Raw genomic sequence first — 18,288 nt, 5'->3', positions numbered from 1 at the left:
TTCTGATTTAAGAGTGCTACAGGTCACCAAGTCTGATAGTTCAGAAGAAATTCTTTACTGAGGGGGCACTCAGCTTTGGCACAGGCTGCCCAGAGAAGCTATGGATGCCCCATCCCTGGAGATGTTCAAGGCCAGGTTGGGTAGGGCTTTGAATAACAAAATCCAGCAGGAGGTATCCCTTGCCCACTGCAGAACAATTGAAAATAGATGATCTTCAGGTCCAAACCATTCTGTGTTTTGGTTTGAGATATCCATCAGATTCTGCTATATACTACCTACAACACTAGTTGCAACCAATGACTTCAACAGTCAAGAGTCCCTTCTTTCTTTATTATATCTACTGCCTTAAAGCTACACTTTACACATCTGTCCAGAGGTAATTTCAGTTCTCCAGGAAAGGCCATCAAAGCTTCTCCACAGAGAAAACAAAGCAAAAACGAAGCAACTCAGAAACAATAAATTGTCATATTCTACCAGAACAGCACTTCTTACCCAAATGCTCCCTCCACCACCACACAGAAACCTGCAGCTAAGAGCCAAAGGAGCCTAGATAGAAATGGTTTTAATCAACAAAACAAAAGAGCAGATGACATGAGTTATAGGTTTGTAATTAGGAGGACACAGCTGAAAATGATTTTCACCACTGTAAAAAGGGCAGCCTTTCCTCTTAAGATGGTGAAGACAAGAATCTTTTAGTTTTGTGGAAAGCTGATGGTAGAAATTTTTATCTTATGACTGTTAGCAGAAAGAATACTGAGGCAAAGCAAGTGCATAATGAAGTTGGGTCTGGTGCTGAGGTGAGAATTGCATGGTAGTTAAATGTTAACTGTTTTCCTCAAGGCATCAGTGTTGTGAGCTGCTTCTTTGTTATACCTAACTTTCCAGTGGTAACCAAGGCAATCTTATTTTCCAGTATCTAGACTTGTAATTCTAACATCTAGGCTTATGTTTCTGAGCACAAAATCTTGTAGATTCTGCTAATCCTTATTTTTTTTTTTTTTTTTCATGCAGGTTATTATTAATAGGAATACTCATCTCTACAACATGGACCCAAGTGGCATCAGGTAATACTGCTGTGAGTAGCATTTACCTAAAAATTTCTATTATCATTTTTCATTTTCCTTTTAATAGATTAGAGACTTTCTTGTCTTTCTTGTTTTATTCTGTTCCTGTTTAAAAGTTCAGTTTAGGGCAGCAAACTTTTCTCTCTTGACCCTTTTGCGGAATCCTGTTTCCATCACTGGCTGTTCAAAGTGGTAGTGTCAGCTCATCAGTTACAATTACTATTGGAATACATGTTCATGGCTGTGTTGGAAATACTAGTTGGTGACTTCTTCACTGATTTTGTTTCTTTGTTCTTGTTTTTGTGTTTTGTTTTTAAATCTAATATCTCTTGTTAGAAGATACAGAGAGATAATTTCTGATACAAAACTGTGTGGGAAGTAGAGGGTTTCTATTTCTTGTCTTTAATTCTGTATTTCTGTCTTTCAATGCCTTCAATACAGGACTTATGACTTCAGAGTGCTTGAAGAATTTTTTGCATTTAACCCTGAGTATGGAACATTTTAAGGATAAATATTTATCTTTTTCTGCTGTTGGTAAGTTGACACAGAAGAAATTAGAGAGGGGAAATGTAAATGGTGGAGTCTTTAAAATCATTTGAGTTCTTCCTACACTAGAATTTGCAGGATCATATTAAGCTAATAGAGTTGTGGAAGTAAGTTATTTCTTGTTTTTAAAGCTACCTTTATTTTTGTGTAAATTATAGCCTTGTAAAGTTATAACTTACTATCAAGTCTAATCATGACTGCTATTGGACTGATATTGAACACTCTGTAGGAAAATATGGTAGCTGTTGGCATGTTGATGCCGATGGATATTGTTTCTGGTACACACATTTTATCTAGTCACCACATATCCTATTCTCAAAATGCAGTAGCCTTAGCTGGTACTATGTTATTGGTTTTGCACTGACAGTCACCCACTTTCTTGCTTATAACTCACAGACCCAGTAGATGGGTGTAAGTTCTTAATGAAGCAGGGAAACTATCTGTGCCTTCTCTGGCACAGATGCTTAGTAATCAACAAGTGATACTTTCAAGTGAGAAATGCCACAGAGTGTACTAGAAGGTCAAAGTGGGATAAGTTGAGAACAATAGAAATTAAGGCTAAATTTGTGTAATCTTTCACCTGATGAATTAGCTTTTAGTGCTCGTTAGTTGTCTGACTAGGTGCAGTCAATTACACAGTATCCATTTTTCAAGAACATTACAATTATGTCAGATCCTTCTTACTGTATGTTTCTGTGCTTAAGCATCTTCACCCATATGTAAACAGACTCTGCATTTGAGGTATGTACAGATTGAAAATATCATATTTTTAGTCAAAAATAATTACTTCATAGCTCTGTAGACTGAGAGACTTGATCTAAGCATTAGTGTGTCTGTTGTCCTGGTTAAGATTCCTGAAGAGTCTCCATTGGCCAAGAAGGCTTTAGAGAGAAATATGGAGCTGTGCCAGCCCTGGAACAGCACCCTGATACTGCAAACTGTCACTGTCAGTCAACCATGACAACTCTGACACTGATCTGTCTGTTCTGTATTTACCCAGACTTTCTCTCCCTTTAGGATTTCACATCCTGCCATACTGGTTATTTATTATCTTTGGCCCTTCAGCTACTAGTGTTTCCTGTCCTAGTCTGTTTGTAATCTTACCCTACTTCCCTTTCTGTATACTTCCTTGCAGAATTTTATCTGCAATTCTCTCAAATCTGACTACATGGTATGTAGTCAGGCCATAGATGATCTAAGACAGCTCAACCCTAGGGGCAAGGGTAGGTTTCTGAGAGCCCACAGAGAAATTATACTAATTAATGCTGATCTCAACTAATTGCTCGTAGACCGATCTGGCATAACCTGGGAGCTAGATGAGGCCCTGGCATCTCAGTGTGGCTACTCAATAACTTACAGCAGCAGGACTAGCATTGTATTTCGTGCTTCTGCGCTAAGTTGTCATTCTCACTTGGAGGTAAGTCAAATCAAGATGCAGTGCTGTTGTGAATAACCTCTAGGTGGAAGATGAAGCAATTATTAGTAGGTGTTTATTGAGGGGTTGTAGTGTGTTGAACATAGACTAGCAGAAAATTATTTAATTCCCCTCAATGTGTCCAGAGGTCTGAAAATAATCCTTGGTACTGACGTCCAAATGTACTACATAATAGCACACATGAGCATAGGAAGAAGCACATCACATGCCCTTGAAGAACAACTGCCTTTTCCTGGATAAAAACACAGAATTCCATCTGGCTGTTGTTCTGCTCTGCTTTAGTGTTTTGTGTCTGAGATGGTGTAATGGTTAATCTCAAAAGTTTCTCTGCATGTGTTCCATGCCCACTGCTGCTATGCTGTAAAACACAAGAGCAGGTACGTCTTGGGATGTGTTTTCTCCTGTCAAGCTCTGAAGCTATATGGAAGGCTGAAGCTCCTCCCCATTGTATTAGTGTGGCTATATGGTTATGCACCTCCATGTGTACAAGGTATATAGTTAACCAAGTAGAAAACAATATCTCAGCAATGGAGTTACTCTTTTGTGGAAAGTCTGATGGGTGGATTTCCTGAGTTAGGTCACAAGAAGAGCTAATGTCCTGCTTGGAAAAACCAATTTAACATGTGTTTCCTGTGTCCATGCAGAAAGATGTGTTCACGTTAACTGTACAAATCAAAGTGTCCCATACTTCTGATATGAAAAATGCTACAACTCATCTGAAAAGTGCAAGTTGCCCTTACGGCCCATGGAGTCCAAGAGAGTTAGTATGTGAAACCAACTACATGGAAGTAAGCATTGGAAGTGTTTTATGGTAAAATACCTTGAGGCGAGGAGGTGAATATTAGAAGATGCTGCATTTGGAAGCAGATCAAATGATAGGAATGAGTACTAGAAACAGAGTGTATCTCACTATGAAAGGTTAACTGGTGAAACCATTAGCGTACACCTTGAGCTTAGTGATGCATTTATGTTATGTCTATATATGTTATGAATGGTGTTAATAGCCAAAAAAGGTGTGAAACAGTATTCAAGAGGTTAAGCTAATGGGTTGAACTTGCTGGATATTATTTCAAAACGTGTTAAAACAACTGAAATGGAAATTTCCTTCAGAAAGTATACCTACTAAGTTTGCTGGGGAGAACTCTGGAGGGAAGAACTCTTTTGACTCCTGTTGTCCTCTCCAAAATAATTTCCTGGCTTTAAATAGAAGTGAAAACACTAAAACTAGGTAATAGGTAAGCTGAAATCAAGACACAAGGAAAAAAGTGCCACCAATACTTAGAGTGCCTTTTTCTATTCAGGTTTCTGTCCAGAGAGATATTCTCCAAATTGAGAAGGATATCATTTTGAATGAACCTGAGGATTGGATTCTTCCTTATCCAGAGGTAAAAAGCAGGTTTTTTCTTGCTAGTAAAAGCTGGTGCTACTTCTAACACTACCATCGTTCAGTGTCCACACAGTATAAATTGTCCTTTTCAAAGGAACACTTCAGTAGGAGGAGCTCCTTTACCAACTGGTTTTTAGGAAAGAGGTATTCCACATTAGAAATATAGAAAGCTGCAGGCCTAATCTCCAAGGAAGAAATGGAGACAAGTTTCTCAGTTTAAAAGTCACGTTTTCCCTGACAAGAGTGTGTGCAACACAATCTCTAAGACTTTCTGGCCCAGGAATGAGCTGCAGATAGGCTTTTTTCTCCTTAGACCCTATAATTTCAGAGCAGTAGTGCTGCCAATATCCTGCCCCATCATCTATCTTCAAACCAGAAGGGATGTCTGGTTTTTGTTGTGTCTTGGTTTTTTTTCCCCCCTGTTCTTTATCTGTTTTTTACTCCTGATACAGAAATCTTTCTTTGTGTAAGAGGCTAAGCAAGGCAAAGCTTAAGGGCTATCACATGACCAGCACTTAGAATAAGGCAACAGAACTGCTGGGCAGCTGAATACAATAAATCATCCCATGTAGTAAATGACTCACTTTAAAGAGCTTGTTCAAGCTGTTAATGAATTTCTCTGGGTAGGCAAAAGAAGGGGAAGCCTCAGTATGGCAGATAGTGTTTCATCAACCAGAAGAAAAAAGAGCTCTGCTTGTAAGTGATGCTTGGAGGGCTGGCTATGGACTCAACACCACAGAAACCAGAATTCTGCTGCGAGTGCCATATAATACTGCACAAATTCAGCTGGTCAAGGTTGGTACACTGCCTCCAACCCAGGAAGCTGTCAGATTGTACAAGTCTAATGAGATCTCTTTCTGCAGGCTCAGGGAATTACCTTTTCTGCAGTGAGATCAAGTACATTTTACAAACAGCAGTGGATGATCCTGATGGTAGATACTGCTTTGGCATGTCCTGTAGGTGAGAAACCTGGTACCTTACCCCACTGCTTAAATATACAGAATCTGGCTTGCAACTACAGTAATGAGCTGACAGCTTTCTTATCTTGTCCCTAAGATGGTGTGAATTACATTAACAAAACAATCATCTGGACTGTTCCAAAATATTCTCAAGCACTCTGTGCTGGAGCAACTGGCTTTAAGGATGTGCTTGTTGAAGCTGGTGTGAATCTACGCAAACTCTCTGCTGAAGAAATGGCCTTCAGGAAATATGTGTTATCTAATGACTTAAATACAATTACAATGAAGATACCTATTGGTGCAGAAGGTGGCTCTTACAAGGTTAGTCATGTTGGATGGCAGGCAAAGTGGATTTTCTGTCTAGTCATTTTTGTGTGTGGTGTTTTTTTTTGTTGTTGTTGTTGTTTTTGGTAGTTTGGTCTTTTTTCAGGATTTTCATTTTTTGTGGTGATCATAGGATTGTGATATATAGTATTCAAATAGTGATAGAACAGTGGTGCATCTTGTTTTCCTGGGCAGGAATAAGTCTTCATTCTGTTCCTTCCAAGTGATAAGGGAGGGGAAGAAGTAAGGAAAGGAGGAAAAAAGGGGAAATGTGAGGTACAAATAGCTCTTGTATGCATTGCATTGTGAAGACTCTTACTAACAAGGAATATTGATTTGTCTCCTGCCTCATGTTAACATAGAGCTTTGGCTTTGCGGTCCTTGTCACACTCCAAAGCTATAAAACATGTAGATCTTATCATATTTTACAAAAAGAGCACACAGAAGAGAATAAGAGCACATGATTTGTTTACAAGATCATGTGATATTGGGATGCCTTGAGACTGTAGCTCTAAATCTAGTAGTTCCCTGAAATGAACTGAGTCCTGAGCAAATGCTACAACAACTGAGCTTTAGAGAAGTTGAAGGAGGAGCCATTTCCCTGATTAAACAGTCCCCTGCTTCTTTGGAAGTAACAGGTGGGGGATGACTTTAGAAGATAGTCTCTTGAGTATCCTGTGAATCCAGACTTTAGAGAACTACTGCCTGTAATAGTGATATAGGAAGCACCGCATAAGAGGTCAGCTCCTCACAGGTGTTGATTGTTTTTTTTAATTTTTTTTTTTTTCCCAAAATTCCAAGCATAAAAGTGGCCTCACAGAGCAGAGGAGGACACTTATTTGGAACTATAGTTCTAGCAGATTCTGTAATGTTATGGTACGACTTTGATTGTAATGTAGAGTCATATTCTATTGAAGGGTGTTGATTATGAAATTGCAGACTTCTGTGAGCAGTGGAAAGCATGGGACAATATACTCCATCAACCTGTTCTTGGAACACCAGTGGGAGGATAATAAATGGGGACTAACCAAGTATACCATCATCAAGGAAATAGAAACACCATTTGAACAAGCAGAACTTGCTGTAACTAACAGTAAGTAGCTTAACACTGTTTACTGAAGGTTTTGATACTCATAGGAGAATAATGTTGGTTTATGCATTTTCAGACTCCAATCTGAGTGCAAGGCTAATGAATGTTACAGTGGGAATGTTTCTCCTGGATGTGGAGCTTGTGAACTTGACCATTGAGGGGACAGCTGTAACTGTACCTGAAGCTACTCAGCATGGATATTTAACATATGAGATTCAATATCCTAATGGAAGCAAAATCTATGTCATACAAGTCTCATTTGATGCACTAGGCATTAAGAAAGAGGTGTGTACGAAGAGTATGCACTGCAGTATACCATGGTGTAGAAATTGTATCACTCAGTGTTTCTTCTAAATATGATTTTCCTAGTACGTAACTGATGACACAAGAGAATACACACTCAATTTCACTCTGAAGTTCATCATCCTTCCAACAAGTGACACATTTGCTGTCCCCATCGTAACAGTGTCTGCTGTTAAGGATGCTGGTAAGCTAGTGGAACCTGAGCAAGACTGTCTTTATCTGGCTGCAACTAGCCTGATAAACTCAGCTGTTAACTAGGCTACATTCAGCCAGTGATGCTGCCAGTGCTAATAGCTCTTTTAAACTCTGATAGTAGCAAGCACGTTGGCTGACTCTTAACTGTATTACAGTACTACCTAGTGCAAGGGGATATTGTGATGAGGATGACTTCCATCTCATTGTCACCCATGGGAATGTGGACCAAAACTGGCTGCCCTTCATCTCAGATCAGCTTCTGATGCCAGAGATTGCCCAGAAATACCACTATAGCCTGAATGACAATGGCACTCACTTGACTATCTCTGTCCCTTTCCTTTCCTCCCTTGTGGACTATAAGGTAAGGTTACTAGTCTGCATCAATTAAAATACATGTTCTATCATCTATGAGATATTTATATGATACAATGTCCTTGTAGATAAAAATAAAGCATCCATTTGGGATAGCCTTCAAATAATTAATGGAGGGCATTTTCTACTCTGGAAGAATGCTTTACAGCCAAGAAAAGCACTTTACAACCACTTAAAGGCTGAACAACATTTTAATGGAAATTGTACAGGCAATGACATTTAAGTTGTATTGTAAAACTACTGAAAAAGCTCTTTGTGTCTGTCTCTGGATTAAAATAAAAACATCTCTTGTGGATGTGGTTTTGATCAAGGACCATTACCTTTGGCTTGTGATAATCTGCTGTCTGAGTATTTCTAGAAAAGTAGTGGATCTTCATTCTCTTGTTTAATCTGTATCATCCCTAGGATATTCATATTTCTGGTGTAATGGCTTCACTTCACTTAACCTTGAAGGATGGCATCACCTTGGCTAATAAGAAGGACTTCTCGATTTCCTGCAGATTTCCACCTTCGGAGCTAATTCGTAAGAACTTTACTTCTAACGCACTGGGTCTTAGCTCCTAAATGCTATTCGTTGAGTTGCATAAGTAATCACAAACCTACACGGTTTTAAAGGCTTATAGTATTTATGCTTCTGTGATACCTTATCTGCCTGTCAAATCTTATGCCAAGTAATATGCTACAAGACAAGTGAAATTACAGTGTGGAGAGGCTATCCTGTTGGGTCTGGATTTTGTGAAGGAGTCAAAATCTTCTTGCTCTCTCACATCCAAAGTAAAAACATTTCTCAGAAGGGTTTGGGCTTGCTTGGGGCCTTTTTTGTTGTTTGTTTTTTGTCATGATTATGAAGATAGGCCTTGAGGGGGGGTCAGCTTATAAACTCTTCATTGAGAAACATACTCATCTGGATTGACTGTGCTGAAATATATTGGCTAGAAAAATCTTTTGGTGAGAGGAGGCTTTCTAAGAATAAGCATGTGAAATCATCACTATTCCATGTATTACACACAGTAAAAATGCTAAAGAAAATTAAAACTTAGTATGAAAGTCTTGCTCAAATGTTTGCTCTCATGAGCTACCAAAAGCCTTGCTAGCAAGTCCGTAAAGAACTTCAGTGTAGCCTTCCAGCTCCTTTATTCTGTAACCTGATTTGTACTGAAAAATATACTTTTCTCTTTCAGAGTGCCTTCCCAATGGCACTGTGGTAATTACTGCAATAAAATTAGTAAGACTTGCAGATCTGGACACCAGCCTGCTTGTCTTAAGAGACAAACAGTGTAAACCCAGTCTAGTGACAAAGAAGACTGCAACCTTTAAATTCAATGTGAACACATGTGGAACAAGTAGAAAGGTAAGGGCTTAGTAATATTTACTTCCTATGGGGATAGGTTTAGCACTAGAAATGGCAGAGATTCAGAAGCTGCAAGAAGGTTGCAGCTGACAAGTGGTCACTTCTGAAAAGCAGTATACATACACTTCATTTCTGAGAATGCAAAATTCAGTTAGGTATAATTTTTTAGTGAAAACAATTTTTAGAGCCAGAAATGCTTTCTGAAACAGAACTTAGTTTGACACTGTTGACTGTAAGACTGTAGCAGACTTGAATGTGAGCTTATGTTGTCAATATATACTCAGCTTCCTTGTAGAAGCTGATTAGTAATCACTAATGAATGCCTAGACTAAGACTTAATTTATGTAAGTAGAAAATAGAGAGAAAAAGAACAAAAGATCTAATGTTAAAATTCCAGTTGCAACTAATGCAACTTAATTCTGTGAATGCTAGGTACAAATTCTGCTAACAGAATCAACTGAACTCTGATCTCAGGCCCAACGTACTTATTTCTGGGCTTGTAAGTCATTCAAGGTGTTGGTTGATTGGGTCTTCTTTATCATGACTTTTGCTGTTACTAGCTTTAGCTTAGTGAGTACAAGATTTTTGGCCATTAGTTTCTTGATATTTCTAAGTGCACCCTGCTCAGAGCACTCTGCCACATTGCCAGGCAAGTGTAGAGATGTGGGTATTGTGTTTGGGGAGTAAAAAAGGCAGTTCTAAAGTAACTGTCTTGTTTGTAACAATATGTATGTTTCAGTTCAACAGCAGATCTATAACATATGAAAATGATGTACTCTATTTCAGACCTGGAAACGATATACCAGTATACCAGTAAGTACTGTTCCCTAGAAGGAGATTGTCAAAGGTGATTTTAATTTCTAAAATCTAATCCAGAGTGTTTTCCCTCAGATTAAAGTTTATATGTGTTTACACAATCAAGCACTCAGCTGAGGTCAAGTATGAAAATAAGAAGAACTTTCCATCGAGTATTAAGCCAGGTTTTGGCTCTTTAGATCTCTCACTGAAGCTTTTTAAAGGTAACTTTTCTGATCAAGTTTTTTTATGAAGGAAAGGGTTGGAAAAGCTGCTGATTGTCATCTTGTTCAACTTTGCTTCAACGGGGTTACTCAGTGCCCAAGACCATGTCTAGGTTGCTTTTGAATAACGCCAAGGGCAAAGTGAAAGACTTCTTGAAGGCTCCAGAATGTAACAAATGGCCAGGGATCTACAGTCAATCATATCATGTGCAACCAAGATGTGGGTTTTCTGCTGGGGTAGTCATGTTATCTTGTGTACTGGTTGTGATGTTGGTTTATCTCTGTATCGACCCTTAAAGTGTAGCTAAGCAGAGGAATTTAGGTTATGGTTATTGTGACCAGTGCTGTGTCAAAGAAGGAAGCTGTATCAATGCAGCTTAGGAGGAAGTTTTTCATACAGAGAGTGGTGACACACTGGAACAGGTTGCCCAAGGAGGCTGTGGATGCCCCATCCCTGGAGGCACTCAAGGCCAGGCTGGATGTGGCTCTGGGCAGCCTGGTCTGGTGGTTGGTGACCAGGGGGGTTGAAATTAGATGATCACTGTGGTCCTTTTCAACCCAGGGCATTCTATGATTCTACAATAATGCAACATGGTAACCTCCTGGCAGAGGAGGCAACTGAAGCCTGAACAAAACTACCACCCTGATTGGAATGGCTCTGCTCTTATTTTTCAGTGCTTTTCTAGAAATAGTTTTGAATAAACATCTCATTGCAGTAGATCTTACAGAAGGAAGTGTCTCTTCCTTGTCTGGATCCTCTGATCTCTTTCTTCACTAATTCTTATTTTGTCTGCCATCACCGCCCTATTTGCTGACACTTAAATACTCTTCCAGTTCCGATAATATATCAGAGTGAATGATGATGCAAAAATAGTGACTTGAAATTGGTGAATGTTTATTCTGTAAAGAGGAAACTCTAACATCTCTTCTAGAGAAATCCTATTCTGAGCCCTATCGGGAACTAGAATATCCTGTGGTAAAATATCTGAGGGAGGCACTGTACTTCGAAGTTGAGCTGCTCCAGCCTGCGGACCCAAGACTGGAACTAAACTTGGAAGACTGTTGGGCTACCAACTCTCGAAGCCAAGACAGTCTTCCACAATGGCCAATCTTCATAAACGGGTAAGAAGAGCATCCTTCTCGTGGCTGATGACTGTTCAGCACAAGGCCCCTAACCTTAACTAGAAGGAATGGGGAAAAGGTTAGAAGTTGCCTAGAAAGGTTTCCTCTGTCCTGACTCTGTATCTGTCAAAATACATGAAGGTACCTGCGCACCAGCTATGGCTTTTGGTGTCAAAAGTACCAGGTGCTTCTAGCTATCGCTAATGAACATCTAAGAAGCAACTATTACCATGGCCAAAGGCAGGAACCCTGAATGCGAGGGGCTCTGTCCATACTGCTGTGCTCTGAGGAAAACAAGTTCTCTGGCATTTCACATCCATAGCTTGTGGAAGGAACTTACTGAAATGAAGGCTTGGATTATGTTTGCTTTCTTTTATTTTTTTCCAAAAGGTGTGAAAATAGTGAGGACTCTTACAAAACAGTCTCCCATGAAGTTAATTACAGCCATAGAGTAAAATTCCCTCAGCACTTCAAGAGATTTGAAGTGACGGTGTTCACCTTTGTACAAGGCACAACTCTATTACAAATGCAGGTGAGAAATCTCTTTTTCGTCATGTTGGCAATCCCAATGTGTAGAGCAGTTCATGCAACAAATGCTGTAGAGGAGTTCAGTTAGCCAGACACTGTTGGAGGCTGCTACCTGCCTTCAAGGCATAATCCTAGGAGTAGTACATAAAGACTAGCCTAGCCATACAATAGCATTCACTTAATCTTATTTGGAGTCTGTGTATCCAATTTTTACTGTACATGCTGCAATATTTTTTTTTTTCTTGTAGTTATATTTCCACTGCAGTGTTGTGATCTGCAGCACTACACCACTGCCTTCAGATATAATTTGTCAGAGGAGATGCAATCCTGGGACACATCGCCTTGGTAAGAAAACTGGTATTTCTCAAGTTGTTCCTGGAGCTTGTTCAGCAGCTCACTGTATGCTGTTTGGAGTTTTGTCAATTGGCAGACTCTTCCTGGTGAGTGCTGTACAGAATATTAAAACTGAAATGTCTCACTAGACCGCAGTGCAGAACCCCATCCACAGGGGCAAGTGTCATCTGGAGCAGTGCTTATTAGAAAGGAAAAAACAGTCAGAAAAGGTTGGTATTGCTCTCAGATCACATTACTGATATACCAAGCGTACTGTGGTTTTAACATGAGGCATTTCTCTCTTCCCTGTAGGTGAACGCACAGATTTCTGAGGAAATATCCAAGGACTGCTTAGTTCCATAAAGTTGCAGTTAAAAGGCCCCTAACTGGGGCCTTTAGCTGAGTAGTTTGCCCGGACTTACAAGGAAGGGCATCTTAAAAATATTTGCCAGGAAAATACATTCTCAGTGCCTATGAGGAAAAAGGTCAGCTAAACAAACATTGATGTAATCTCTTAGTAAACTTCAGTGTGCTCCTCTCTTGTGTTTCTCTAGAGCTTTGAAGTTGTATTTTTTTGTGTGTGACTTGCATCTGACCTAGTCTTACCAGCAAACATTTCTGAAACTCTTCTAGTCATACTGCAGTTGTAAACATCTGTTTCAGAGCAGAGGGATGATGGTAGCAGCAGGCATCAAGTCAGTCATTTGTGGTGGGTTGTTGTTCTTTTTAAAGACTTAAGATGAATTAAGTGTTGCAGGGAGCTTAATATCAGTAAGCCTTTCTGAAGCAAGGTGAGCATGACCATATTTGATCCGGTAGTGGCAACTGACAGAATATCTGTGAGCTGTGGAGGGCTGTGGCTCTGCAATGTCAAGTTGTTGCTTTCCTTGGAGTGGGGAAGAATCAGTCACAGATTGCACCAGTAACTCTGCCACTCTAGAGGAAGATAAGCTTTTAGTGGAGACTTGGTGTATTATCGTAACAACTATTACTAAACTCTATCTACAAAGTGTTGAGGGTTCTTCTTTATATTAGGAGTTCCTGTTAGATTACCTTGTCCTTTTTTTTTAGTGGGAAGAAAAGGGTCTTTTTTTCTCTGCATCTGAACAGAGCCATGAAAACCATTCAGATTCAGTACTCTATTTTCCTGTTGTAAGGAAAGATGTTGCTTGGCATGAATCATTATTGCTTAGGGCTAAATCTACAACAATGAGTATAAAATGCGGTTTGCTTTTTAACTTTATTAAATTGAATTCTACTGTAGGGGATTTCTGTGAAAGCCACCTTGAGCAAGAAGCTATTTCATGAATCTGTTTGTACCTTGTGAAGAAAAACAATGAATAAAGGATTTGTAGCTCTGTTGTAATACCTATGCAGTGGCCTCATTAAACCAGTTTGTGCTGTAACTTAGAGCTCATGTTTGTAAATCTTGTCAATCTTACAATTTCTTGTTAGGTTTATATGTAGCTGATAGATTCTTTTGCTAGAAAGGACAATAAAAGATGTGTAGGCTTCCTGATGAACGACATATAAAGTGCCTCAAGACTGTTTTCCTATGGAGACTGCTACAATGCAGGAGGAGTCTTACTTTACTGCTGCTTACTTACAGCTTACTGTTGTGCCAGATGAATGACACTGAAATGTGCATCTTGTTCTTCAATAAGAGAATAAAAGGAAAGGCAAAGCACAAGCTTGACAGACCATTTACTTTGTGTTTAGTGATTATTTCTCCTATGTTAACCCAGTTGTTAAGTGTCATCTATTCCTGAGTCTGTGGGTACAATCCAGTGAATTCACAAGGCACATCCATGATATACTTGCTAGGGTTTTGTGTCTAATAGGTTCCAGTTTAGTTTCTATACAGGTGGTATAGTGATGTCCCTATATATCTCTATATCATGCTGAGTTTCTCCTAAGAAATAAGAGTAGTATGCAGTGTTTTCTCCAGATGGATCTGCAATTTTCATCTGCCATGATGGTGTTTTAACAGTAGGCTGCCTTGAGGATGTTGAACTACGTTCATCTCCAGGAGTGCAGGAGCTGGGGGGAAACATGTAATAACTAGGAACTAATGTGAGTACTAAGCATAAGGTAGGGTAGTCTATTTCAACATATTGTTAACTCTGTCTCTGCTGTGGCTTGCTGAGTTTTACAGTCTTTTTCTTCAAACCAAGACACAAAAGGAAAATCACTTAACAGAAAACAGTATTTACAATCTTTCATCTATGGGTTGTTCATTCCCCAGGATTAGTGAATATCTTGTTCTTTCCTGTTACCAGGGATTTAAGAGATGTTGAAAAGCTAAATAATGCCAAGTCTAAACTTTGTTTCTACTCTTTAGTCTTTCTTAAACTCTGCTTAGTACCGTCTTGCACAATGAGAGATGTTAATAGATTAGTGGTCTTTACTGAAAATTGATGAGATTCCTATTTCAACCATGGAAAGGTTTCGAGTAAACTTTGTCAGATTTTTCAACAGTGTGAGACAATCTATTTCAATATCAGCAAAATATTGAATTTGAAGAAGACATGACAGTACTCTCTCTACCTCAGAGATGCCTGTTTATACTAAAACTATTTAACTGCCTTCCTGGTTTTATATATCTAAAAAAAATATATATCCTCTTCAAGTGTTGATTCAACACCTCTTTGCCTTTCAAGTGGATTTTTTATGACCACATACTTTCCCCCTGGTATTTGGGATGTTATTTTTATATCCTTGTTAACACAAGTTGAAAGGAGATCAATCTTATTTGTTTATGCTTTATGTCTCCTGCAATTTCAACAGGTGAATGATAAAAGTCTAGAGGAAAAGAGAAGTCTGGTGTAATTTGTTTTTATAAGAAAATAAAACAATACTGGAAGCCTACTGCAGACAGATATTTCCACTTGAAATAAATGGCAGTAAGTCAATGCTATAGCTAGCTCTATCTGGCTCCTGATAGAAATAGTTTTTTCATTTTTACTGTACTTTATTATCAATTGCATGACTACTGTTCTTGAAACTGCTGCTTTAGTTTCTTAAAGCAACAACACCTTACTCTTAACCAAATTTTGGAAGGTAAGAAAACTGATGTTTGTTTACAGCTCAATTAATTTTGGTACACTTGTTTTGTTCTTTGTTATAATCATTAATGGCTTCAGTGGAAGCGTAAAGACCATGCACTTCTGTCTGGAGGAAAGTGCTCTGACAATGAGTTAATGATTTGGGAAGCTTTGGTTTCTACCACAAACCTATTGATAGTCTGCAGCTAGTAATTTCCATAGAAACTCTCCTTCTATTTGAGCATGCCAGTTCAGAAACATCTGAGTGCCACACTAACAAAGCAGGTACCTACTTCAAATTAAATGCTTTAAAGCATAAGTAAATTGAGTTAGTTTCCTTACAGTACTTGGTATAGTGATAAGAGCAAGTCTAGGTTCATGCTGTGTGAAGACCAAGGAGATCTTTCAGATAGAAGGAGGAAAATGGGTCTCGCTCACTGCTGAACTTTTCTCCATGCAGTCATGTTTTTCTATCTGTTAAATGAGGGGAAAACAAATAACATTTGTGGCTGTATAACCATTAAGTTAGGGGCAAAAGGAAGTCAGATACTTTATCCTCAGAAATTGAGGTGCGTGTTTCTTTATGTATAAATACGTACAGATGTATTTGAGTGAATCTTTTGTATAAAAACGTCTGGTATGCTGGTAGTTCCCCTTAGGAACAGATTGAAGTCCCTTAACAAGAGGTTTTCTTCCTATCAAACTCACCTACATGCAGCCCAAATGTGTAACTATAAAAGTTCTTGGCACCTATGTGGTGCTCCTCAGTTTAGAATTTCAAAGTGCTGTGTGGGGGCAGGCAGCCACGGGATCCCCTGTGTTTTGCTGCTCACAGAGCCAGAGCTTTCCTGGACATCTTCCAAGTAAAGTCTCAGTCACTGAGGAATACTCTCTCTCTGAGTACACGCTCATCTTCAGTGTGTACCTGTAGCCCTGAGCACAGATTGCAGCTCAGGAAAGCAGAGGATAAGGTCTGGCCTTCCTCATGTCTCTTGCCTTTCTCTGAAGGTCTGAGAGCACTTATTTAAAAGACAACCACTCGTGGTGTGCAGCATCTGACAGCAGGATGGTATTGTGGTTTCATTTCTAAACTAACACTTCAGGAATAAGTATTCCAAACAGCTGTCAAGTTTCTTTATCTCAAGGCTTCTTCCAAAACTGTAACATCTTCTACAGAAATAAATTAAACAAAAATGAATTAACTGAAACATTTTAGAATATTCTTCATTTGTCATCATTGGTATTAGCACTTGTCCTAATGGTGAATGAATCAAGTTCTGATTCAGTCTGCTAACTAGTTTCTTGCGTTAGAAAATCATTAATGCAATAGAACGCTGTCTTTGTGGTGAAGGCTTTGGGTGTTGTTTTTCTCTTTTTAACTCTTCTTTCTAGCCTTCCTTAGTATCTGTGTTAATGAAGGAATTTCAATGATGCTGTCCTGCAAAAGGCAAAAATGTGACTTTGGAGGGATTTTAGGACTGGAAGAGTTCAGTTAATTGACTGATCCTCTTTTACTCTGCTGTATCTTTTTTTTCTTTAGCATGGTGAACAACTCTGTCCCTTAGGCAAAATGTAATATAATTTCTCAGCCACAGACTTCTAGTGATTGCTATGTTACTACTACTGCTGTAGTTTTACTTCCATCTGATCTCTTAATGTGTTACAATACTTGTATGTGATTTTCTTTAGTTCTGTGTCTTTTACAATTTCTTCAGGCTATAAAATGTTGTGGTTTTTTTTTTTTTTTTTTTTTGTCTCTGTGCTATAGGCTATTAATTTTGCTATTGGACTTCAATACTGCCTCATGAATTTTACATACAGTCCTGGCAGTTGTTAGAACTTGTTTTCTCACATAGGGGACTTAATTCTTCGTTTCTTTCACGCCAAATAAATATCCTACATCCTTGGGGGTAAAGAAATGGAAAACAAATAATCTCAACTGTGTTTCACTGTACTTAATAAATATTTATTCCTACTGATTTTTTAACAGCAGGACTTGTATCATCGTGAATACACCAATCTCTTCCCTTGGTGTACAAATGAACTACAAAAGGAGAGAGAAAAATGCTCCATGTCCTTCAGAGCAAAGGTGGCAGATCCTAGGAAGTCCAGACCACAGAATCATGGAATGACTTAGGTTGGAAGTGACCTTAAAGATCATCTAGTTCCAACCCCCTTGCCCGAAGCTCCATCCAGCCTAGCTTTGAATGCTTCCACAGATGAGTCATCTACACCTTATCTGGGCAACATGTTCCAGTCCCTCACCACCCTCAGAGTGTAGAATTTCTTCCGAATATTTAATTTAATTCTATCTCTGTTTAGTTTAAAGCAGTTATTCCTGTAACTCAGGTAAGGATTTCCTCCTCAATTTTCCTGTAGGACCACTTTTTAGGTATTGGAAGGCCACAATGAGGTTTCCCTGAAGTCTTCCCTCCTCCATGCTGAACAAGCCCAACTCGCTTAGCCTTTCTTTGTAGGAGGGGTGCTCCAGCGCTCTGCTCATCCTCATGGCCCTTCCCAAGGCCTGCTCCAACAGCTACACATCTTTCCTGTATTGGGTGCCTCAGAGCTGAATGTGTAGCACTGCAGATGGATCTCATAAAACCAGAATAGAAGGGAAGTATAATCGCCCTAGACTTGCGAACTATACTCTAACAAAGGAGAACTGAATCCACCTATACTTCTTGTTCCTGTGTCTTGGTCACTTTTTCCACATCAACTGTAGGTGAAAGGAGAGATTCCCTGAAATAGGAATAACTCTTAGCACCAAAAAAAATCACTTTAAGAGTATGCTAGTAAATTAACCTTATCTTGGATGGGGACATTGGTCCAATTGCCATGCAGGGTGCAATTTAAGACAGACCAAGGCCTATTTCCTAAGGGTATCTTAGATACAGCCATCTTATCATAGAATTGCTCAGGTTGGAAAAGACCTTAAAGGTCATCGAGTCCAACCACAACCTAACCATACTACCCTAACTCTAAAAACCCTCTGCTAAGTCATGTCCCTGAGCACCTCATCCAAATGGTTTTTAAACACATTCAGGAATGGCTACTCATCCTATGCTAAAGCTCAAAGTATTTAAAAACATTTTAGCAGTCACTGGACTTTTAAGGCTATAGATTGAGTAAAGGCAAGGTCTGGTTAACTAGTACAGGAACAGTAAAGTTGTCAGAAACTCAAAGCCTTGCCTTTGAGGTTGTTTAGAGTTGTTC

The 18,288-nt window shown here is 39.1% G+C and overlaps 2 protein-coding genes across 2 annotated transcripts in view; one reads left to right on the top strand and one right to left on the bottom strand.

Moving 5' to 3' along the window:
- KCNS3 (potassium voltage-gated channel modifier subfamily S member 3) overlaps positions 1-18,288 on the bottom strand; it is a 444,844-nt gene that overhangs the window by 78,475 nt on the left and 348,081 nt on the right. The window lies entirely within an intron of this gene.
- On the top strand, positions 775-13,718 carry ZPAX (egg envelope component ZPAX). Its single transcript, XM_085218517.1, has 21 exons — positions 775-797; positions 1,012-1,064; positions 1,506-1,598; positions 2,900-3,027; positions 3,690-3,833; positions 4,347-4,430; positions 5,060-5,227; positions 5,296-5,392; positions 5,489-5,712; positions 6,655-6,808; positions 6,882-7,090; positions 7,175-7,292; positions 7,459-7,664; positions 8,081-8,198; positions 8,857-9,026; positions 9,766-9,839; positions 9,918-10,045; positions 10,978-11,167; positions 11,558-11,699; positions 11,944-12,040; positions 12,178-13,718. The coding sequence occupies exons 1-21, from the start codon at positions 775-777 to the stop codon at positions 12,342-12,344; spliced, it is 2,787 nt and encodes a 928-aa protein (XP_085074643.1). The 3' UTR covers positions 12,345-13,718.

This window comes from Meleagris gallopavo, chromosome 2 (genome assembly GCF_905368555.1).
Source record: "Meleagris gallopavo chromosome 2, MGAL_WU_HG_1.1, whole genome shotgun sequence".
Taxonomy (NCBI): domain Eukaryota; kingdom Metazoa; phylum Chordata; class Aves; order Galliformes; family Phasianidae; genus Meleagris; species Meleagris gallopavo.
The sequence above is the reverse complement of the archived record's forward strand: the minus strand, read 5'-3'. Positions and strand labels throughout refer to the sequence as shown.